Source organism: Drosophila novamexicana, unplaced genomic scaffold (assembly GCF_003285875.2).
Source record: "Drosophila novamexicana strain 15010-1031.04,08,12 unplaced genomic scaffold, DnovRS2.1 tig00000485-arrow-pilon, whole genome shotgun sequence".
NCBI lineage: Eukaryota > Metazoa > Arthropoda > Insecta > Diptera > Drosophilidae > Drosophila > Drosophila novamexicana.
Genome location: NW_020824808.1, coordinates 4,761,546 through 4,787,500, shown reverse-complemented (window position 1 = coordinate 4,787,500; position 25,955 = coordinate 4,761,546). Strand labels below are relative to the sequence as shown.

The 25,955-nt window shown below is 36.9% G+C and overlaps 1 protein-coding gene across 1 annotated transcript in view; it reads left to right on the top strand.

Moving 5' to 3' along the window:
- LOC115761259 (neuroligin-3) overlaps positions 1 to 14,406 on the top strand; it is a 49,738-nt gene extending 35,332 nt beyond the window's left edge. Inside the window, exons 3-11 of the mRNA XM_030702972.1 lie at positions 450 to 671; positions 2,091 to 2,288; positions 2,367 to 2,759; positions 3,584 to 3,620; positions 6,073 to 6,285; positions 10,091 to 10,229; positions 10,335 to 10,486; positions 10,571 to 10,683; positions 11,324 to 14,406. Coding sequence (XP_030558832.1) covers positions 450 to 671; positions 2,091 to 2,288; positions 2,367 to 2,759; positions 3,584 to 3,620; positions 6,073 to 6,285; positions 10,091 to 10,229; positions 10,335 to 10,486; positions 10,571 to 10,683; positions 11,324 to 12,444 — 2,588 coding nt within the window. The 3' untranslated portion in view covers positions 12,445 to 14,406. The remainder of the gene's footprint in view (positions 1 to 449; positions 672 to 2,090; positions 2,289 to 2,366; positions 2,760 to 3,583; positions 3,621 to 6,072; positions 6,286 to 10,090; positions 10,230 to 10,334; positions 10,487 to 10,570; positions 10,684 to 11,323) is intronic.
- The last annotated feature ends 11,549 nt before the right edge of the window (positions 14,407 to 25,955 follow it).

The following is a 25,955-nucleotide window of genomic DNA, read 5'->3' as shown; positions in this document are numbered from 1 at the left end:
TTTCCAGTAATTTGCCTATTTTGGGCTTAGACGCTCATTTGCCTTGTGTTTGCAGCAAATAAATCCGTGCCAGGACCTTGTTTGCCTTGACTTTAAGACGCTTGACAGGCGATTGGTTTTTTACCCCTAAGACATTCATGTCAATGCTGATTAATGGCCAACATGGAGGTTGTATTCAAGTTGAAGATTTTGCAATGAAGCATTTAAATGCAAATTAAAAACTTGGCGAAAAATCAAAGCTCAACATTTAGCTCGATGGCAGCCATAAAATGCAGCCACCATTACGAACTGTCTGCACCGCAGGCGACCTCAGTAATAGCACATTTAATTTATATTTTTTACCCCTTTTTTCGGGCCAGAAAACAATCGAACCGATATCTCAGCCGATATCTGCAGTTAAAAACATATTCTACATTTTTTTTTTTTTTTTCTCTCTAATTATTTTCTAGTGGGCTCCCGGGACGCCACAAGCAGTGGCAGCTCCACGAGTGGCAACTCTGGCAGCTCTTCATCCACCACATCGAGTGGCGGCCCGGCCAAGTATCCGGTGCTGGTATTTGTGCATGGCGAATCGTATGAGTGGAACAGCGGCAATCCATATGATGGCTCCGTGCTGGCCAGCTATGGACAAATATTGGTGGTAACCATAAATTATCGCCTCGGAGTGCTCGGTAAGTGCTCGCACACACTCAAATGCTAATGCTAATTGATATGCTGCCCTCATCGTACACAACCAAGTGCTGTGAAACGAGCCAAACGCTTGCAACGTGTCCATTGGCCGATTCGCTTTTAAGCCAGTGCAGCAACGGCTGCACTTCCGTTCAACAGCAGCAACAACAACGAAAACAACAACAGCAACAGCAACAGCAACAAAAGCAGCAGCATCAACAGAAACGTGGCAAATGCCCATTCCATAATCTAACTAATTTAGTTAGCATCCAATGAAAAAGTAAATACAGCACAGTGGAAATTTTAATAAAAAAATTTGTTCTATAAAAACCATAAATATAATTATTAATTTATATAAAAACAATAAGAATAAAAAAATTAACCTACATTTAAATTAAATATATGAAATTAAAAATAATTAAAATAAATAAATATACAAAAGTAGTTTACTTTGTTAATAACAACCAAAGAACAGCTTTCAAAAAATTCAGAATTTAATTTAATAATTTTTATTGTAATTATTTAAACATAAATAACAGTCATAAAAATAATGGAAATTAATAAACAGAAAGAATTTCTTATGTAAATAACAAATCAAAAAAACTTTCAAATGAAGAATTTGAAGTTAATTAAATAAATAACTTGTGTTTTACTTAATTTTTACATTTTTTACAAGTCAGTTTCTTTAAAATAATAAATTTACAATTTAATTTAATTTTTAATTAGGATTACTACAAATATTCTTTATATAAATTTTTTTTTTTGTATATTTTCTTAATATTAAACTATTTATAGATTTATAGTATATAAAAACAATAATATTATATATATAAATAAAATATATATTTTAATTTTCCATATTTATATTAATATTAATTTTGTGTATTCAATTATATAATATATTTATAGTTTTCAGTTTATTATCAAATTAGAAATATTCTAATATTTTTATATTGTAAATAGACAATCAAATACAACTACTGCAGGTAGCTAGTTTAATGTATATCGAAAATGTAGCTCTTTCGACTAAAGCTATTGCTTTCAACATTTCATAACGCAACGATTCGCGTAATTTCTGCCCATGGTAAAAATTCAAATGCACACCAAATTAGTGTGACCTCATTTAGAAGCAATGCCTGCCACTGCCGCCGGCAAACCCCGCCCTGCTCTCATCGCCCTCGTATTTCTGCTGCGGAAACGGAAGTGCTGACATCATGATTTGCACGCGTGACTGTACACATTTTCACAAGTGTTACGCCCATGTGTCTGACATTTTAAATAGTAGAAAAATCGCCGAGCCGCCATTCTCGATTAAATTTTCATTTGCTGGTGCTGTCGCTGCTGCTGTTGTTGCTGCTGCCGCTCATCGATGCACAAGAAAATGCTGATGAATTATGCGGCATGGCCGCAACTATTTTCAGGATTTTTGAATGCCAACACGGATCGCTATTCAAAGCTGCCCGCTAATTACGGCCTTATGGACATCATTGCGGCCCTTCACTGGCTAAAGGAGAACATTGCGTCCTTTGGTGGGGATCCGAATAGCATAACACTCGCCGGGCACGGCACTGGTGCAGCCTGTGTGCATTTTCTGATTTCATCCATGGCCGTGCCGGAGGGTAAGTGTGCAGAATAATAGAAAAAACTACATACCACAATTCACATTTCCATTCATGGTGTAAAATTATAATTATTAGGTCTGCTTTTTAATCGGGCCATGCTTATGTCTGGCTCGGGCCTAGCGCCCTGGTCCTTGGTCAGCAATCCCGCCAAGTACGCGGCCATTGTGGCACATCACGTTAACTGCGCCTCGGACCTGCCACATGCTCATCTGATGAAGTGCCTGCGCGAGAAGACACTCGAGCAGCTGCTCAGTGTGCCCATAAGAGCGCCAGAATTTGGTTTCGCCTTTGGGCCCAGCATCGATGGCGTTGTCATCGATGGCGGCGACTATGTGCCGCCACGCCCTGGCTCCCCCGCCGCCCAGGCCCAGGCGCAAGCTTCAACCGCCGCCGGGAATGGGCTGGGTGGCGAGGCAGGCATCGCTGCAGCTGGCGGCTGGGGCACGCCCGGTCAACTGGAGAATATTGGTGAGTGAAAAATGTAAACGCTTTCAACTGTTAAAGTATTTTGAATCGGTGAGTGCTTTGGTCACACTTGAATGAAGAAAAGTGTAGCCAATTCAAATACATTTATCAATGTAGATAAGTTTTAAGAATTCAATTTGAATCTGAGCTGGAGGCACGAATTGTTTACCCGAAGCAATCCAATGTTTAAAATTGGGATAATACTTTAGTTCCTGTTTACCATTATTCACAATTCTTAAAATAAATAATAAGCAGGCATTTAAGTTACCTGATCGCTATTTATATCATTATTTTTCCCGATTGCCAGAAAGTCAAGCTTGTATATATATACGAGAATTCACATTTGGATGTATATTTAAAATAATCTAAAACTTCCGCCGTTTGTCCAAAGTCTATAAATATTGCTTATCAGCCAGGTGTTTAAATAAAATGAATTTTATTTTAAATATAAAAGTTATTGAAATGTTTCAAAAGTTTAAATATCTATTGCATTTCACATAAGCTTTAAATTTACCGCAATTAGTATCAATTTGTGTATGTTTATTTTAGTAAGTGTATTTAAGCGTCGGTCAGCTGAAGATCTTCAATTTGCTTACCTCAAATTTGCACTTGAAATATATTTAAATGCGATGAATTTCTGCCAATTTCCTTTTTTTCTTCCATCGACCCCGCTGCGATTGTTGCTGATGTCACTTACGACGACGACGACGACGACTTGCACTTGTGAACTACCATGTTTGTTGACGCCATTAACACACACACACTCATACACGCACGCACACATGTGCGCACTCACGTGTGTGTGTTGGCGTTTTTAATTAATGCAGTATTAATGAGAAAAACAGCCATTAACAAGTTGTCAAGGTAAGTTTTTTGCGGTTTGGCGCTGCACAGCCTACCCAGCCGCTGTTTAATTATTTCTGCCTTAAACCGTGCTAGCCACACACAGACACACCTACACACCTACAAAAGTATGCAATGTAATTAATTTTAAGTTTCGACTTTGCCGACTTTAGCGAGCTGTTCAAAGATTTTATCTCGACGCGACGAACATTCAAAATGGCGTCAGCTTAGGTGGCGATAAGCTTAGAGCTAACACCATGATGACCATACTGTTACGCACACACACAAACACACACACACAGACACACACACACACACACACACGCATACACATAACACGCTTATACGCTTTGTTATTAATTTATGCACATTAACCACGCAAATGCGCGACTCCATTTTGCAATACAATTACAACCTGCTGGGTAGAGAGGCACCAACTGAGATTGGGCTGCAATGTGGTGGCTTGTGGGCGTGGCCTATTGTATTTGGCACCGTCACTTGATTTATGCACTTTGTACTATGCCATTAGGCATTGTTAATATATATTATTAACAGCTAATTAGCTGCGATTTCATAATTAATGCGCCATTTGCGCCACTACGAGGCGAAATTTATAATTGGAAATGGGTTAAAAAAACAACAAATAGTATTACAATGAAATAATAAATTAGCCGAGTTATGTTTAATAAATCCGAAAAGCAAATAATGCTTAAGCGAGGCAAACAATTTAGAATATAGAAATGAAGTGAGGAGTGATATGAAAGGCAATGTATAAAGAGAAGTCAATAAATGTATTTTAGCTATAGAGTATAAAATAGTATTATAATATAGATATATAGAATTATATAATATATATAATATAATATAATATTATATAATAGAATATAAATTGTTAAGAAACATATAAAAGCTGACAGCCCAATCTAAGGATACTAAAAAAAGCAGAACCTTGATAGAAATGAAAATTGAATATAATAATACAATTCTTATGCGCCCAAGAGGGGAACTAAAAAGACCATTGAATAATAATTGCTTATGTGTAATAATAAACAAAGCAATCGCACAAGGGTAAGCCGAAAATATCTGAAATGCTGGCTCAAAGAGTTAGAAAAGTAGTTTCATTTAAAAGCAAGCTACTTGCTGGAAATTGATGCTGCGGTTCAAGCATATCGAATGAAGAAGAGCAGCTAGTTTTAACCAGAATGTGGTACTTGTTGCCGTACATTGATATATGTACTTATATGAACACATCTAGCATAGCCACACTTGAGATCTGCTGAGCTGCAGTTTGCCCGTTGATGCGCCTGCCAGCTACTGCAACTGCTGCTGTTGGCCGTTAAGCGAAAAAGTATTTCATTCTTTCGCTCAGCGCTTTGTAAGCTGTCAGTGCCCAAGAGGCTATTAGTCACAAGCTACGTAAGGAGCATAAATATTGCTTTGTGCACATTTAAAAGCAATTTGCTTTGAGGCCAAGGCACGCCCACACACACACACGCACACAAGCACACACAAATACCAAAGGAGACACATACACACATACTTTGAAAAGGAATTGCATTAACATATGCAAAAAGAACAACTTTCTGGCACAACATAAAATGCAATCCAAACAAAAAAGTAGCCAACCAAATATCCACCCAACAACAAGCAGAAGCACAACACAGTTTTTATCCATGCAGAGTTAAATTTTTAAGTGCAACTTGGCAAATATTGAAGTGCAGCGCTCGAAACAAACAAATTTTTCGACTAGCTCTCAAGTTATCATGTTTGTCAAGAGTTTTTATTTGACTTGCGGCACAGCTGATGTTCAGCTCTGCTGCAGTGTTTTTGAAGCTGGGCTTAATGCTGCTGGATAGTTAAGTTATACTGGGTAAACTGTTTTAACAATATTCCGTAATCAATTTCGTATACAAATAAGTGAGAATGTTAAGGTTGGTTTGTAAGTAAGTTTCATTGAAAGAAGCCGCCTTATAATGGGCGCTCAATATAAAAAGTGTAGCAACAATTTATTCAGTCTCCATTTAAATAAGTTATTAAAAACAAGATGTGCCTCTTAAACTGTTAGCCTACAAATGTATAAGCCAAATATTTGTGCATATGACTACATGGTGAAAGTATAATCGGCTTTCTCTTTGAGGAGGATTTAACTGTAGGAATTCAACTATAACTCCAAATCTCATACTCCTTAACTAGAAAAGACATAGAAAATTCGCCAATACACTCTAATACAAGTCAATCACTTCACTGAAATCAATACATCCTTTGTTCTACTTGGTAACAGCAAATGATTTAACAACACTTACAAAATAATCAACATAACTATTAAAGACCTCGACCAGGTCATTTCTGTAAGGCCAACACCAAATAGAATGGCTTTAGCTTATGGGCAACTCAACAAAATACTCGAAACCAACAAGAACAAAAAGTACAAGATGCAGACACACGTACTTACGCACTTATCGCTCATTTGCAGATACGACCTGATGGCTGGCGTGACACGTGCCGAATCCTTTTTCAGCTTCAATTCCGGCGACGTGCAATATGGCATCGAGGCAGATCGACGCTCCAGAATTTTAAAGGCCTACGTACGCAACACGTACACATTCCATTTGAACGAGATATTCGCGACGATTGTCAATGAATACACGGACTGGGAGAGACCGGTGCAGCATCCAATTAATATCCGGTGAGTAATTGCGTTTGCTCCACGTTAAGCCCAGTTATTGTTGTTGTTGACCCCCCTCCCATTGCGACCTGCGGCTGTGATTGTGCGCCGCGCCCAAATAAATATTTCGTTCTTAATTAAATGCGAGCTGCTATGTTCCTTACCTTTACATCGAGCTGGGAATAATGGCTGGTGGCGAGGGATTTTTCAAATAAAGCGGCTTAAATGAATCTTGATTTCAATCTTATGCCAAATGAAATGCAAATTTTTTTGTTGCTGCCATTCTGCCACTCTGCCTGCCCGATGTCAGTCTTCATAAATAATGACCAGGACTCGATGCACAATATTCAATGTTCAATTCAATTTGTATAGCATTCCCTTTAACTTCACATGTGCAATCATAAATGATTTGCTTTTGATTTTTATCAATATTTATGTTTGCGTCTAGGCCAAAATGCACACAACAACAACAATTGCTTGCAATAATTGTATTGCATTTGCATTTACTATTTTTATATATTTTCTATATGGTATTTGTTGAATTATTGATAACATCACGAGCTCCTTGCATGAATAATTTAATCAGCATACAATATTTGCCAAAATGCAATATAAATAAAAAGAATTTGAGACATACAGCGGAGCCCACGTTCTAGACTTAATATGTATTCTTTTTGTCCATAACCCCCTCCCCAGCCGCCCCTCCACCGTTGACTGCCCCAGTTATGCAAAAGCTGTTGTGCAAACGTGCGTTAAGTTGCCTGCATTGAAGCAGCAAACGGTTCACGCTTGATCTCTGACAGACTGCGAATGGTTCTGGGGATGAGTGGATGGCTGGGTGATGGGTGGGTGGTTGCAGGCCCCTATTAAAGAGAGTCGTGCGCATATTTCAAATAGATTTGATAGAAAGTCAGCGATGAATACAATCAACATAAATATTTATAAAGGCAAGTCTAGCCTTTTCAAAATGCGCGCCACGTGGCCAGACTAAGGAGTTGAATTTTTAATGCCATATCTATTTTCGCTAAAATTAAATAAAATGGCTTAATGATAATATGAAAAAAAAAAACAGACTTCTAATTTATTTTCATTGTATATTAACATAAATAAATTATTAAATATTAATAATAATAATAACAATACTAATAATAAAATATAAACAATGATAAAAGATATGTCAATAAATAAATTTATTTTATTTTATATTTTTGATTGTATTAAATTAAAACGCCAGCTAATTAAAAATTTAAAAATTCAATAACAATGATAAAAATAAAAAGTTTTATAACTATATTAATAAACAAAAATAATACTAACGTATAATATGTAGCACATATGTATATATGCACACATATATTAAAAAAAATATCAAATCAAATTTTGGTTAAATATTAAACAAAAGTATACTTAAAATTAAAAAAAATATAAAACAACAATAGTAATATCAACTATATCAATAATATTAACACGAAAAATAATATTAATAATATTAAAATAATTGTCATAATAATAACAAGATAATAAAAATCATAATAATGATTACAAATGTAAAATATATTATATTTTAAAATAAATACAAAAATATGCTTAAAATTATAAAAAAAAATTTAACACTAAAAGAAAAACTAGAATATATAAAGAATATAACTAGAATATAACTAGAATATACTTATATAGAAACATTTTGTTTATCAGAGGCAAATGCAAAAAAATAATCAGTTCAATTTTATAAACAATATATATATATAAATAAATATAAATTATTAAAAAGTGCATATTTGTATTTTAATTAATTTATCCAAATTAACTACTTTTAAATACAATTATTTATGATATTTGGTTGCATAATTGAATTATGTAAGGCATTTAAAACTGTAAAAAACTATATTGCTTACTTATATAAATAACACCTTACGGAAAATTGCTATCGAAAGCTGAATTCCGACTTTAAAAAAATAAAAATTTGTATTTCACTTAGACAAGGTTCAGTGCATTTCAAGAGACGCTCGTATTGGCAGCGGCTACAACAAAATTTGCTCTCACTGACAAAGACAAATGTTTATTTTTTAAACATAGTTTTATGGCTGGCACATAAAATATTATGCAGCGAAATAGCAGCATACTAGACTCTTGGTTGTCACTGCAGCTAGAGAGATACGTATGCAAATGTGGCAAATGGTTTTTATTCAAATTTTGCGACAGTGCATTTTAAATGCATAAAGAAACGAGAAAGAAAGGCTATCTTCGGCACGCCAAAGATCTAATACCCTTGCAGACCCAACCTTTTCATAATGCTTATAGTGGTTTGCCCGTATCTAAGAAGCACAGGAAAAATAGATATCTTGATAAACAAAATGTTTTTCATACAAAAACTTAATTTTCGACCGATCGTTCCTATGGCAGCTATATGATATAGTGGGCCGATCCAGCTGGTTTTGACATATGTGCTGCGTGCAACAGAAAGAGGGACTTCTGCAATTCATAAAGATAGCTTTAAAACTGAGGGACTAGACAGACGGACAGACGGTCAGACGGACAGACGGTCAGACGGACAGACGGACATGGCTATATCGACTCGGTTATTGATGCTGATCAAGAATATATATACTTTATGGGGTCGGAGATGTCTCCTTCTATGCGTTACACATTTCACGACAAAATTATAATACCCTCTGCAAGGGTATAAAAACACCAAGCAAAAAAAGACGAATGACTTACAAAGGCAGCTGAAAACAAGTAAGAGGTTCTAGTCGGGAGCTCCCGACTAGGGAATACCCTGAACCCTCTTATTCCAACACCAAATAAATTAAAAAAAAAAAAAAGTTCCGTTGGCAGGGCTCGAATTTGCAACTGACCGCATTACTTGCTTTCGACTATACTCAACAGTCAAACCAGCAAAAAAAAAAAAAAATAATACTTTGCCCGGTAGGGCTCGAACGCGCGACAGATCGCACCACTTGCTATGCCTATACTCAGCAGCCACACCAACAATTAAGTACTTATGATAAAAAAAAGAAACTAAAATAACATTACAAAATAAAAAGGCAATTACTATGCTATTAGAATGCGAAGCAAACGCGCATGAATGTGTGTGTACATGTACACAGAAATTCTTAAAGCTGCTGCCCCATTCAATTGCGCAGTTGCATATAACTTTGGTTTTTCTTAACCGATCTTTATGAACTTTTCTACAGTTCTACAGTTATTGTACCATAGAATATTTGTGTCTTCTGAAAAAGTCAATTGCATTTAAATTGTGACTTAAATTGGTTGGTAATAAAAGTTGGGTTATTAACTTAATTTATAGCTCTGCGGTGGTAGCGAGAAGGTGGCGATAGGCAGACGGACATGGCTAGATCGACTCGGCCATTGATGCTGATCAAGAATATATATACTTTATGGGGTCGGAGATGCTTCCTTCTGCCTGTTACATACATTTGGATTTTGCACAAATACAACTACCCTTGTACCCATTTTTAATGGGTTCAGGGTAGAAAAAAAGAAAACCAAATGACAGCAAATCAGACGCAAAGGAATATTTGCCTAAATAGGCTTAACTAACATTGAACTAACTTGAAGGCAGCCGCTTGGAGGCTGCTGCAGCGTGAGGGGTGTGCTCCCCGTCGGACAGGAAATAAATTCGGAGTGCATCCAAAGTGGCACTGAAAGTGGCGTGTTAGTTGTACGTTTGAATGCAACACGATGCGGCAAATAGCCGAAACATTTTTACTACGAAAATATGTTATATGATTTTAACACTTGCCTCTTTCACTCTCACTCATATTCTCTCTCTCTCGCTTTCTCTCTCTCCTCCTTTGGCCTGCAGCGATGAAACCCTGGAAGCTTTGAGTGATGCCCAGGTGGTGGCACCAGCAGCACAAACTGTGGACTTACATTCGGCGGATCATCGCAATTCGTATCTATATGTTTTCGACTATCAGACGCGCTTCGGTGATTATCCACAGGTGAGTGTAAGGATTCCGGAACATATCTTTGTGGTTCAGTTGTTCAGACCACAACCTATCGCCCATATTTAACTCAATTCCATTCCTTGATTTAACACTTTACAGCGTCAGGGCTGCATTCATGGCGAGGACTTACCTTATATCTTTGGGGCACCACTCGTCGGTGGCTTAAATCATTTCACTCGGAACTATACGAAAACCGAAATCAGTCTTTCAGAGGTCGTTATGTTTTACTGGTCTAACTTTGTGCGCTCTGGGTAAGTGTTGATTGGTTCTGCGTTCTCCATTGACCCCTTTTGTGCGTGTACTCATCTATGCCACAATTTACGCACACTACACAGCAATCCCAACGAGCAAATGGAAGCCGACCACGGCAGCCGACAGGAACGCAGTCGCTACAAGACCATCGAATGGACGGCCTACGAGAGTATTCACAAAAAGTATTTGAACTTTGGTAAGTGTTAGTAAAGGAAACAAAATGATAGATCAATAAAACAAATCGCTTAGGTGGGGTAGCCCATGAGCTTTTAAAATAAGCAGACTGAGTATACTCGTTAAATTCGAACTAGTTCATTAGCTGTTGAAAAGAAGAAAAACTGCACTTTTTCATTGATTTAAGGTTTGATCAAATTAACTAATAATAGCTGTGTGCAGGAGATATAGTTCATCAGCAGTTGGACTGATTCAAATTTCTAAAATAATTCCATTCATCAAACCTTTACATAACAAATTTGGCTACATTTTCAAGTCTAATTCAAAGTGCATTTTATCATAAAAACTAGTTCTTTGCTTACCTCAAGATATAGTATAAAGCAGTGCAAGCTCTGATGTTAATCCAAATGAACTAGTTCCCCAACTAAGCGACCTGTGCGCGAACCTGTCTCCCTAGTAGAGACAGCCTAAAATGCATAACATCCTCATATTATAACTAGAAAATAGCTTTCATATTAGATTAAAGTCTAATTCAAATCTTTAATATATACATTAATTATTAAATATAATTAATAAAATATATTGAATTAGTTCAATTGAACCGTTGTGAGCTGGCTCCAATTTAAAAATTTTAATTACGCCCATCTCCTTTCGCCATGCAGACACCAAGCCGAAACTAAAGAATCACTATCGCGCCCATCGCCTCTCATTCTGGCTGAATCTAATACCCGATCTGCACAAGCCAGGCGGCGACAATGTGCCCGCTGCGCATCATCAGCTGCATGACGACGACGATGTGGACAATAACATTGCCAGCGATGCTTCCGTGAAGCCCCTCAATCCCTCCTACACTTCCCGCGGCGCCAATGCAGCGGCCATGGGCAACTATACGATATTCACGAACCAGGTGTTCTCGTTGCTGAACCTGAGTTCACCCTCGTCCTCGCTGCAGCGCAATGGCACACGCTACGGCGGCGGTAAAATATATCCGGATGATATGCTGGATGCGGAGCATGCGGGCGGTGCGGCAAGTGCTTCGCAGGATAGCGATGGCTTTGCCGCCTACTCCACGGCGCTAAGTGTGACCATAGCCATTGGCTGTTCGCTGCTGATACTCAATGTGCTGATCTTTGCGGGCGTCTACTATCAGCGGGACAAGACGCGGCTGAACGAGCCGCGCCCACAGTCCAAGCTGAAGCGGCAGGAGAATGGCCAGATACCCAACAACATATGCGGCGATCTGGAAACTCTGACCATACACGCAAAAAGCGATCCGGCTACCATATTGTCGCATCATCATGCCATGCAGCATCATCAACTGCCGCCGCCAGAATTTGCAGACATACCGCATCGAGCACCGCCGCCGCCCAAGCACATGAAATCTTCCATGCAGGATGCGGGCCAGGGTGCGGTCGGTGGAATGCTGCCGCCGCCACATGCGTTGCAAGTGCTGGGCAATCCATGCGGCACGCTTACCAAAAAGAGCTGCATGAAACAAACGCAGGCAGCACAGGCGCAACAACATTCTCCCGCCCAGCAGCAACACCAGCAACAGCCGCACGGGGTGACGCATCAGCAACATATGCAGAATCATCATAATCAAAGCATGACCACGGTGCTGACCACGGCCAGCGGCCTGATACCAGTGCCCACGCCACCCACAGTGCCCGTAATTGTGGCCACCACAACGCAGCAGCACTCTCAGCAGCAGCAACAGTCGCAGCAGCAGCAGCAACAACAGCAGCAGCAGCAACATCCGCTGATGGATGAGCTGCGTGTGTGACATTAATTGACGGTGCGTTTCAAATGTGATCTGTAGGTAAAGATCCCTAAGCGCACAGTCCACAAAACTGTTTCAAACTGCGTGTGTGTTTGTGCGTGAGAGTACGTGTGAGTGAATGCGTGTCTGCATGCTGTCAGGTCAGTCAACTGTTTTACATTTACTGACAAAGTTTGCTTTACCTTTGCTGCCCGCTGTGAATGTTAAGCCACATATGTTAAATAGTTGATTTTAACATAAAATTTTATTGTATATAATCAATGTGAGGTTAAGCTTAGATATTGTCACTGCTAAGATAAAAAGCAAATAATTTAAATACTCGACAACATTTTTATAAGCCTAATTTGGATTTTAATTTATTTACTTTATCATTATTTTAATTAAGTACAGTTCTATCTAGGACCAACTCACATTCAGAGAAACTAGCTAAAATGTTGTGTTTATTCGACAAACGTTCACAACTTGTAGCGAAAAAAAATATAATATATATATATGCATGTATAAAACCGATATAAATGTTATTCTTCCAAAGACTGAATTCAAATTGTGTATGTGTGTAAATAATAAAAAGTCTAGCCATAAAACAACTAACCCAAAATAATTTTGATTCAAATAGCATAAAATATACGAGATAAATACATTTGCAAAATAAAACTAATAAATTGATATATTCTGGTGTTTTTATATTATGTACAAAAACTGTTGCTCTGGGTTTAAAAATTTTTTTGGTATTGCTTAAAATTTGAAGCCCTTCTCGAAAGCCGCTTTGAAAAACCTATGTAGCCAAATCCAATAGCAAAAACCTAAAAACCATTACAAAATCAGAACTTTTAAGATGAAAAAAAAAATGGTATTGTTAATGGTAATCCTGCAGCTACTTTGTTATGTGCATAACTAAACTAAATAAATATTTATATAGCGATTAACATAAAATGGATATACTAAATATAAAACAAAAACAAAACAAAAATAAGCGCATTAAGAGGTAAGAGAGCGCTCGACTAGCAGATGCCCTGCATCCAAATCTGAAAATATTATAAGTAAAATTCTAGATTTTAATTCCACAAAGCTAATTAAAATTATGTTTTATTTAACACCATTAATAGAATTGTTTATTTTAGGATTTTTTATGGCCGTTCGCATTTTGTTACAAAACATTTATTACGAAAATTAAACATATAGCATTTTAAAATCGACATACCAAATTTCAAGACCTTAGCCAGGAACTATACCTGAGCTTGAACAGGTCAGGCAACCCCTTAACATATGCTCATGGGTACAGGTTATGGCAACAAAACAAAAAAGAAAAACAAATGAAAACTGCATATAGTTAAAAATTCAATTAGCACGAAAGTGTATAAGCGCGAAAACATACCAAATAAAATGTTCAGTTTTTAATTTTAAGCACCCTATTTACTAGTAAATGTCGAAAATGTAATTAAAAATGAAAATGAGTTGAGAAAGTGCGCAATAGAGCAGTTCATTAAAATGAAACAGTACGAAAATTACAACAATTAAATTTGCGTTCATATGAAAAATAATTGTAAATTATATAACATCAAACACCAAACAAATACAGACAGAAAAAGCAACAACAGTAAAAACAAATAATATAGTAAATGAAATGAATATGTAAAACTATAGCTCCATAGCTTATGTGTATGCGTATATATACTTATATATATATAAATAAATTTATAGTTAATTGTAATGATGTAAAACTAGAATACATATAGCAAGCCAATAAAAAATACCGAAATATATATGTGTGCATATTTATAGTGTGCTGCATAATTGAACAGGAAAGAAAACCCAAAACGATATAATTAAAACATAAATTAATTAAACTTTATTGCATTAGAAATGTGTACGAGTGAAAAAAGCGCGAAACAGTTCACGAAAGTCTTAAACAAAAAACGTAAAGAAAAGCAAGAGAAATAGAACAAATTAAAAAAACAAATAAAACAAACTGATAAAAAACTGTTTAACAAACAGTTGTAAAACAAACAGGCAAAGGGCATTCCAGATGGAAAGCAAAAATTTAAATACTAATAAAGTTATAAAAATGTCAAAAGAGTATATACAACACTTTATTTTATTTTATGTTCAATTTTTAGCATTTTCTTCAAATGATTTTAAGAAATTTCTTAAAGCGCTGCCCAAAAATAAGTGCTGTCAACGCAAAAATACAAAGTACGCAAAAGCGCCTGGCAAATGCTTTCGTAAAAGATGGCTATAACGAGGACTTTAAGAGGCAGTTAAGGCGCCGGATCAATGGCATGCGATAGATGTATGCGTGCTTATGCGAAACAAATATGGCTGCACACACACTCACACACACTCGTGCACAGCTGTTAACCAAATATGCTGATCGGTCTGGCAACTACATAAAAGAACTCCGTCTTATAATGCTCACATTTATACGTAAAGACAGCGAACGATAGATAAAAGCTGAATACACACACTCACACACACACAGACAAAAAAAAACCATTGAAAATAGATTTATTATGCAAATTTGCCAAAGCATAAGTGAATACATGCTAGACGACTCGTTCGAATATACCCTGTAATCAATAAAAGTGTGTGAAAAGGGTAGTTCTGCTAATAAATGTAACAGGGAGTGGCATATCAAAGGTTAAAACTATCATTAGGGGTCTTTCGAGACCATTTATACTCTATTCGTTTGTCCAACCTCATTCAGCTCAGACTGTAGGAACTAGAGTAAGAAAGTTTAATGTGCAATAATTTCCTGGCTTTTCTTTAAAAACCAAAAAAATAGAGTTGCAATTTAAGGATATAAATTTTGCATTTCTCAAAGATAATTATATAAACAGATGTGTATAAACGTACTTATTGGGTATCTCTTAGTCGAGCAAACTCGGCTCATGTCGCACTCGCTTGTTTTATAGCGTGCATGTTGCAAGGCTTAACTGCTTAATTTGTAAAAACAAAAATATATCAGGCAAGTTAAGAGCGGGCGTGGCTTTAGTCTATTCTAAATGTTTGCCTATGCCAAACAGGGTTGTGTTTGGGGGGTGTATGGGTCTGCGGGCCGTCTGGAAGTATGCTCTATGTAAAGCTTGCATAATTCACACGCGTAATTGAATAAAAACATTTTGGCTAAATTGCTGGCAGCATCGTTAGCCGCTTTCTAACCATTTTCTTTTTTGGCTTAAGATTTGCGTGATTTTTATTAGTTGCGATTTGTAGCCCGGGTAAATCCAATAAGTGTAAGATACACGCGCACACATGAGCTGGTTGTACGAAAAAGGCAACGAACCATGAAGCGGAGCAGGCATTGAGCCAAGGAGCTGCTAGCTGGAAACTTGGCACATAATCCCTTTAAATGTCTACAGCCAGCAAAGGGAACGGGCAGGGTTTTATTTCAACAAAAGTTTTGTATTTTTGTAGTTTTTGCATGTGTTGTGTTTCGTTTATATTGCACAGCACCAGCAGGGGCATCAGTAATGGGCGTGGCACGCTGTGAGTGGGCGGCCGGATGCCACATGCTGTGCTTAATTTATTAGCACAAGCTTGAAAATTAAATAATAAAAGCCCTTGCAAGTGGCTCTGTGTGAATAGAAATTATCACTTTTAATGTTGCCAAAAAGGTCACGACTCAACAGAGTTTTAGGGGCCAAGCAGGCGAGCGGGCGGGCCAAGGGCCGTTTAGCTGGGCGAGGCGCCAGGAAAGGGTAACGCTTAGCGTCGAAAGTTGCTAATTTATGTTGCCAAATCTGTTGGAAATTGCTTTATACTCTAATAAAAGTATTTGCAAAGCAAGCAACTCAATTGAAGGTGAGTGAGACTTATGCACAGCTAAAATAAACTTCATGTTAACTTCTACCCGGCACATTTCGAGTAAATGAGGATAACGTAATTAATTTATACACTTTCAGAAGGGTAGATCTCATTACACACAATACGAATTCACTTTTCAACGTACTTGAATCGCACGCTACGCTGTACAATTAACTATACAATGATTTTATAATATAATGCCAAGAAGTCGAAAAATTTTCTTACAGTGCATGAGCTTGGCAATGTACCATACAATGAGCGTTTGCCACGTACATGCAATGAACTAACAAAGTAGTAGACATACTTCAACCTATAAATTCTGTATATTATAAATCTAATTTATAAGCATTATAGTTAAGTTAGGGCGTTTAGCAGCTAACCTTCCAAGAGTTCACATTACTTTGATTGTCGCTACCAACATACGAAAAAAATTAAGTATTTCACGCTAAACTCCATGGCAACGACTTTTGTCCAGTTAAAAACTTTTTAGCACATTTCATTTTATTGCACATCAGCGATAATCCAAACCGAAATTGAGTGCACGGTTCCGCAGAAGAAATCCAATTTGAAGTAAAAAAAAAATACCCACCGAATCCCACACAAATTCATGCTGAAAAAAATAAAAAAAAAATCCTAGCGCAAATTTAAAAATTCCGAACAATTTGCACAACTTTTGGATGCTGCTGAGAAAAACTAGATGTATAAAAAAGTTTAATAGAACTCATGGCATTGAATCGCCAACGTTTTACACATTAAACCACTTTGAACAACAAACTTTATTTCCAGCAATTAGTTTGCATTATTTTTTGCTGCTCACTTTTAGTAATATTTATATGTTCTTTTTTTCTTGTTTTGGTCGTATTTGTATTTGTTGCTACATTTTGCAACTTTTCAAATATTTATATACGTTTTTTCCACAGTCAGGTGGTGTTTGCTGCGCCGAAAGCAGAAAACCATACGAGCTCGTGCTCTACGCTCTTTGAATGCCGTACAAAGTTTTATTAGTTGTTGACCGATATCTCTGGCTGTTGAGTTCTGCGCACTGCGAAAAAAAACGCCTGGCCAAAGCAAACTTTCTGCTTTGTCTCCCACGTTTATTACGCCTCACTACTCACCCACAATTCGTAAGTCCAATTGGAAAAACTGTTCAACTCGCATCATGTCATGATGTGAACGCAAAGCTTAAGACTGTGATTTTTAGTAACTTGGATATATCTTAACACAGATTTGGGGCTTTACATAAATCGTGTTATTCCTCTCCCTGTTCAGCAGAACTAATGAGCGTGGATCGTGGCAGTTGAATATATAAATATTTTCTTTACTTTTGTGTGTGTAAACCAAAATAATACTATAAAACTATCAATTTAGAATCATATGTGCATTTACTTACATATGTATGTCCTCTCATACCAAACGCAGATCCAGAAGGAAATTCAATTCTAGAGATATGTTTTCTCATAGTAAGTAATATAATTAAAACTTTCATTTCAATAATTCATAGCATCTACAAACTCTCTTAATATCAACTGAACTAAGTGTTCTGTCCGGCGGATTGCTAAAAGAGTTGAAAGCTTTACGATTCTTTGGAATACCCCTAATCAACCATATGCATGTGAATGTCTGGCTGTGTGTGTATGTGTTAGTCAGAGCTTGTGAGAGCTTCAACGAAACCAGTTTTGAATTGGCTCTCGTTGAATTAATTGCATTGCCTTTTCAGTTTTAACAAGATAATTACACAGAATTTCATTTGAAATGGAATCGAAAAGCTTTCTTGCCGACTTCCATGTAATCTACTTGAGCAGCCCAGCACATTAATCAATATTTCAAAGTAATATTTTGATGCAGCTGCATCTGTATTTGTTCGACATGGCAAACGCATTACGCAGATACACACATACAGTTGGGGCCAGGGCCAACTATTTGTGCTGCAAGCGAAACCGAATTACAAATGAGAACCGGATAACCCCACGCGTAGCTCTCAGAAATGCGAATAGATATCGAATTGTGAAATTTTGTTTGACTGGGTCATTGAGATGAATCTCGGTGTTGCGTTCGATGGCTGTCAATGGGTTTGACTGCCCCGACAAGTGTCGCAAGTTGTATCTAATGTTTAGCTACTTTTCATGTACTCACCATAATGCAAGCCCCCCACCCCAAACACACGTTCCAAACCAACCCCAACCCCCTCTTTCACTTTCACGATTCGCACGAACAACGAAATCGAAGAAAATCTGTAAAAGCATCAGCAGCTAGAGCTTATCTAAGTTGTCCACAGCTTTCAAAGACCGTTAAGCAACGCAATTATTCATGTTTATGATGCGATGACATTGTAAATTCACCCCACCTATCCGTCGCCCTATATCCCACTCTTTCCCTTTACTTTAGCTGCTGCTCGCTTGCCCCCTTGACTTAATACTTAATAATCAGGTGCTGCACAAATTGGCAGCGCTTGATACGAGGCATCTGTCTTATGTTGGCAGAGCAAACTGTTTGCATTTGATTACCGTATTGGATGGGTTTCAATTATAATCTATGCCGGAATACAAATAGCTGTGCGTTATTGATAGCACTGCTAGCTGACACTAGGGGTTAGTCTGAATAAAGAAGAAAAACAATCTGTGTACTCAATTTATTTGAAGCTGCAGCGGCACTGTAAAGTAATCGATAGTCAGCTTGTGGTTATCTACTCAGTTTTACAATATAAACATCAAAACCTCGATATCTCTATATATAAAATTGTTTGTCCTGACTGACTGACTGACTGATTGGTGATCGCTCAGCCCAGACCGTAATATATGGAAAGCTGAAATTTTCACTATAGTACATTATTTGATGATAGTGCACATTAAGACGGTGTTTCGGAAAATTCCATCCACAACTGTGGAAAAATCGAGGAAAACGTTTGTATGACACATTTTTGTTTACCATCTGAAATGAGGTCATTTTCAAAGACCTTTGCTCAAATTTATTCGAGCGATGTTTTACACTTTTCGAAAAATCGATTCTTCCTCGGTGGAAATGAATGTCAAAGATTTGATGGGTGGCGTTTCGCGCTAAAATTCATTTTCAAAGATCTATATAAAAAATCATTTGATACAGGTTTTACACTTTTAGTAAAATACAAGCTTTCCCGGTGCGATTCTAAGATTTTATTGGTGAGGCTTTAGGTTTTTTCCGATTTTCTTTAATTTTATTTTCAAAGCTGTACACGAGAACTCAATGAATACGTGTTTCAGCAACAGTGGTAGCTTGGCGAAAAAACAGTTGTATGAAAGTTTTTACTTACGATCAGATCGACTTCAAAATCATTTTTAAAGATATTTGTGAGAATTTATTAGATACGTTCTTGGGTGGCAATTGCGGGTCAAAGGTTTAATAAACGACACATTTTTCTTCAGCTCAAACATATTTTTAAATAGAAGTAGAGGTCATGTTGGGTAGATTTAAATTTTCCACGGGTGTGTACTTAGTGCAAAGGTTATATCTAAAAATTTTAGCACGAAACGTTCCACGGGTATAAACGATAACAACTGATAATATTAGTGTGTGTTTTCGCTGGATTATTATTGAAATATTTGCAGTTATCGATAATCACTTTTGTATCAACTTTCGCTATTATCGGTTGACTCCATAGTCGATAACTTTGAATCTGTATAGCTATCCCCATCAAATTTGTATACCCTGAACAAATTAAAAATGGGTAAAACAGGTATATTAAATTTGTGCAAAATGTAAATGTATGTAACAGGCAGAAGGAGCATCTCCGACCCCATAAAGTATATATATTCTTGACCAGCAGTAGCCGAGTCGATCTAGCCATGTCCGTCCGTCAGTCCGTCCGTCCGTATGTATGAACGCAAGGATATCAGAGCCTATAAGAGCTAGAGACTTGAAATTTTAGATGCGCAGTTCGCTTTGTTTCCGATAATCGATAACTTGCCCCATTTCCAAGTAGTCGATAAAAATCTATATTGAAATCCTGTTTTTTGGGCAAATTTGTAAATAATAAGAGATAGAGTCACCAAACTTGACATGGAGCTTCTAGAATAGTGTAAATATTTGCATTTGGTGTTGAAATAAGAGGGTTCAGGGCATCCCTTAGTCGGGAGCTCCCGACTAGAACCTTTACTTGTTAATATTCGGATTCTCACATTTATCGATTGGAATGCCGAATTTACTCAGTTATGTGGACTTTAAATTTTTCTTTATTTTACAACAATATAGCACATGGTAACCGGCAGACTTCAACATTCAGAAGTATCAAGAGTGTCATTGTAAATTAACCACCGACTCTTGAACATTTTCAAAGGGTAGGACGATAATTATGAAGCTACATAATTCCGTACTTAAGCAAGGAGCGTTTGATTCCGGACCCGGTTGCACAACATATTTAACTTAACTAAGAACCACCCACCGTGTTGCCACCTTACAAACACGATTTTAGCTACTTCTAAGCCACAGTCGACACGCACAACCACACACACGCAGCAACATATGATTAGAGAACCGATGCAACGGGAAATTAAGCTCAAGTTAAGAGTATTTCGTATAGGCATTATAGGCTTGAAACATGAAACTAAACCGACAACAAGAAACTTCAATTAGAGCCAAACATTTTAATTAGGCCAATAACCGTCTGAAGGGATTGGTGAAAGGGACATGATTGATACATAAGTGGGCAAATATGCGGCGGCGGGCACTCGAGCTTATCAGGTAAGGCAATGAAAACAATTGTCTAGGTGTAAAATATAAAAATAGGTTAGAGGCTTAGACTAAGAGATACCCTACACGACGCATAAGCAGAGTGCGAAAGTAAGCTATGTTAATTGTGAAAGACGGCAGTGGAATGGATTGTCAAATAATATTTTTGGATTTTAGCTGTTAATGACAGTTTTCAAAAGGTGGCTAGGGGCGTGTTTAGTACTTCTAGGTGGGCATGGCTTGAACATCTTAATAATTGTACTAAGGCAGAGATTAGATCTAATTTACTAGACCTGACTTTAAGAGTGTCTGATTAACGGGCATTAAACAAGCCCCATATACCCCTTTTGCCTTTTGCGAACAGAAAACATAAAAAACACATAAGTGAAATTTGCAGAATTAATGGAAAAAGTTTTGATGCGTGGCAAAGGCGGCTAACTCGATTGTCATTAGCCAAAGTATGGGTATCCAAATCTTGCAGCATGCCGTATATCCATAACTTATATAGTATATATATCCAAAGTAAGGTAATGCACATAATTGAATTTTCATACAACTAAAATGCCTACACAGAGCGCGGCAAATGCTTTGTTACTAGATACAAAAAAATATGAAGGGAGCAGCGAGCGCAGCGCGGTAAAATTAAAGTGAAATTGAAAAAGTTTTATGAGCTTTTTCCCTTCTGCCATGCAGTGCGCAGGACAAGCGGGGCATGCGGCATGTGGCATGCAATGAAAGAAAAATATTACACAGCCGCCACCGACGCGTTAAGAAGACAAAGGCGTCGCCCGACGATTTGCCGCTGTTTCAATCCTTGTACTTTATGTTTTTTTGTAGTTACTGTTGTTGTTGCCGTTGTTGTTGTTCCTTTTGTTGCCGCCGCCACTAAATTGCCTTCCTGTGCCTGAACCTGCGCCACAACTTTGTGGAGCAGGTTGCTTAGGTAACAGTTTTTTATGTAGTTATACCCAATGACTCGGCCCCCGTCTGTGGCGGCGGCGTCATCAGCTCCTGTAATTGCATAATAATTGCAGCGACTGCGGCAGCATCTGAATCTCTCGCCTCTCGAACAGCGACGCGCGCTTAAACTAATTTTTCCATAGAATTACTTTGGATGAGTTTGGTAATTAATGGCAGTAACGGCAACAGGCGCCAGCAACTTTTTCTTATAAATAATACAAGAACTGACAAGACAAGCTCTAAGTAGCATATCATATTTAGAATAATAGACCAGCTTTTATAATCAGACAACATATGCAACTCAACTATGTATAACTGTTACAAGTTTTAAGCATTTTTATATACACAATGGTCGCAAGAAATTGTAAAAATTTGCACAGCTTCATATACTAAAATTAAGTTGTATATTTATACCCTGAACCTATTGAAAGTATGTAAAAAAGGTATAATGTATTTTATCAGTTTCAATTAAGCTTTATTACCTAGTCAAATTAGCCAAAAGTTGATTATCTCTATATATAAATCTGTTTGTCCTTACTAGGCGTGTACTACTTATCTAAAATTTTAAGCATCAAATTTGACACGTAAATAACTCTATATGTATTTAACTCAGATACAGCAAGTCGCAGCTTGAGCTAATAGGCACGGCTTTATTTTCCATCCGATCGGATCCAAAATCATTTTCAAAAATTTTAGGGAAAATTCGTTTTGCCTGTGTTTTCCATATTTCGGAAAATCCACCCCCTTGGTGGAAAGCCGTCGGTCTAATCTATGTCAGTCAACATTATTCTTATATATTTTTATAAATATCTAATGTGTACTATTTAAAATGAATACAACAAAATTTGTAAGGCACAGAAGAGCGTTCAGGCGGGCAGCTAGATGATGTCCATACATTATATCACATCATTATATTAATCGAGTGTAAATTTAATTTAGATTCGAATAATTAAACGCTTATAGTATATGTAAGGTAATATCTTATAATAACCTTTTACAGTAATTTATTACAAATTGCATTATTTCCCTACTTTATATGCAAGAACTTTTTTGTAGCATTCCGAAAGTTCACTAAAGTTAATTGCTAAATTCTACTTGTTTACAAAGTATCAAGAAATATTTACAAATTTATCTCAAGGACCTAGTTCAAGTGCTTTATGTTTTTTATTTTTACTTATGCTCTGGTTTTCGTTGCTTTGTGTGTTGGCTGTGTCATATGCAGCCAAACTATTTGCACAGAATTGTAAAGCAATTTTTCTTATAAATGTAAATTCTATTGGAATTTAGTTCGCTCTGAATTTTGTTGAATTTGCAATTTAAAGTTTTTTCGCACGAGAAATGCGCGGGCGGTCCAAAGGGGCCGCTGGGTGCTGGATTTTTTCCGAAAAGAACCCTTTGAGTTGGCGCAAAATTGGGCAAGTGCAAGTTTTGTTTGCTTTTATCTGCTTACCAGTGGACGGCGGCCACGCCCAACCAGGAATACAACTAAAATGCATTTCGAAGGCAATATATATAAATCTACATTTCTTGTGCCACACTGGCAAACTGTCCAAAAAGTGTCAAATCCTTTTGCATGCATCCTTTTGGCCTACAGCAGCCGCCACACAGCTAAGCTGCAACTAAAATGTTACCCGCCTCCTCCTCACTCGGCTACTGGACATGTGCCCAACTGTTGTCCTTGCTTCGAAACTAAAGATCAACTATGTAGCAGCTATTGAGTCGCCGCCTGCTGCAACTGCTGCTGCTGTTGCTTCCACTTATGCTCGTCTTTGCTGCGGTTTATTTGCATCAAGTCGCTCGATGTAGCGGCTCCTTGTGTGCCACTCCTCGTGCTACACGTCGCCGCTCCTACGTGTCCCTGAAGTATTTTTCCTGCAAATACTGCACGAAATTGCTTTATTTGCCTGTTAGCTGCAAGTTGGCTCAAGTTCCCACAGAAAATAAAAAGAACGAACTCTTCGTGCTAAATGTCATCCAAGCAGCTTTTGTTCTGTCTGTCGTGCGACGATTGGACACTGCTTTAACTTCTGTTAAATCTTAGCTGCTTAAATCTTTTGCGACATGTCCACACATAATTTAACTTATGCTCTCAGTTCATATATGATTAAACGTTCTGTCTGGCCAAATGAGTCGAATCTAAAAGCATTTCTAGTTAATTACTTTAAGCGGCTATTTATTTTTTTATATATTTATAAAATGAATCATATTACCATATCAGACAGCTGCCATTGTTTTAATTTGCTTAAAGAGAAATTTGACATTGTTTCCATCCATACGCTTAAAGGCAACTCCATTTAGTGCATCCAAAGCCTGGCTTTATATTAAAAATGAAAGCTCAGTCTATAGATGCAATAAATATTGTATTTCAATATGAAGGACACACAGACATACACGCACGCACGCAGGACATTCACTATATATCTCAGGAACTTGACGTCTAGCTGCTGGGCATTTATAAATTTAAGCGTTTGTTGGGTTTAATCAAGTGGACGGACGAAAGCAAACACCAACCGACGCTCAAAACTGCAAAAGCACAAAAATAAAAAATAAATCAAATTGCAAATTGACGAAGTGTTTGCAAGCATCAAATATTTACACTTTTAAATGCAGTTCACTTATTTTTGTAATTATTTTTTTATTTCGTTTTTTTTTCTAGGATTTTAGAAAATAGTTTTTCCTCATTTGTTTGCCGTGTGATTATTATTACGAAATACGCATTTGTTTATCTAAGTTGATGCAGCGTGAACACATAATTTAATTTGAAGTGGGAAAAGTACGTGGGCTGAATAGTGAGGCGTGTGCATTTCATTGTTTTGTTTATCTTTGCCGTTTAATTATAGTTTGTCGTGTTTGCTTAGTGTTAATATAAAACAATCAATTATAATATGCAATCGTTTCAGCGTTTTATACACCTTCTATCACGTGTTGTTGTAGTTGTAAGTTATTTTTTTATGTTTGGCAAACAATGCCAATTAATTATTATGCGATTTAAGCTGACGCGGCGTTTGCATAGTATTTACTTTCTAGTGAAATCCATTGCAAGACATGTTTATCGTTCTTATATATAGATAAAAAAATAAATACAACACATTCCGCATATTTTGCATAAACAAAATAATTAGAATAAAATATAAGCAAAATATAATAAAACTCTTAAAAGCTGGTTTTATACATATATAGCGTTAAGTTCAATAAATTCCATTATTTATTAAGGAAAGAAAGTATTTCAGTCGTGCATAAAAGCAAAAAAACAATATTAACAGGAATATAAAACGAGAAAGAAAAGGTTATCTTCGGCACGCCAAAGATCTAATACCCTTGCAGACCCAACCTTTTCATAATGCTTATAGTGCTTTGCCAGTATCTAAGAAGCACAGGGAAAATAGTTAATGCCGAGTTTGGTGAAGATATCTTGATAAACAAAAAAGTTTTTAATCAAAAACCTAGTTTTCGACCGACCGTTCCTATGGCAGATATATGATATAGTAGTCCGATCTTAATAGGATTACGCATATATATGAGTAGTAAAACTAATAAATGCCGATTTTGGTCAAAATATCTTGATAAACAAAATGTTTTTTTGATACAAAAATTTAACTTCGACCGATCGGTCCTATGGCAGCTATATGATATAGTGGTCAGATCCAGCTGGGTTTGACATATGTGCTGCGTGCAACAGAAAAAATGACTTCTGCAAAGTTTCATTAAGATAGATTTAAAACTGAGAGACTAGTTCGCATAGAAACAGACTGACGGACATGGCTATATCGACTCGGCTGTTGATGCTGATCAAGAATATATACACGGAGATGTCGGAGATGTCTCCTTCTATGCGTTACACATCTTACGACAAAATTATAATACCCTCTGCAAGGGTATAAAAAACATATCAAATATATTGAATAGTTTGTACCCAAGGTTCATTGATGGGAATGTTGGAATGGAATGCTTCGCTTATCTTAATGCGTATTTCAATTAACAATAACAATTTTAAATGAATCATTAAAATACCAATTAATATTTATTGACCGACATTGCAACAGAATCGG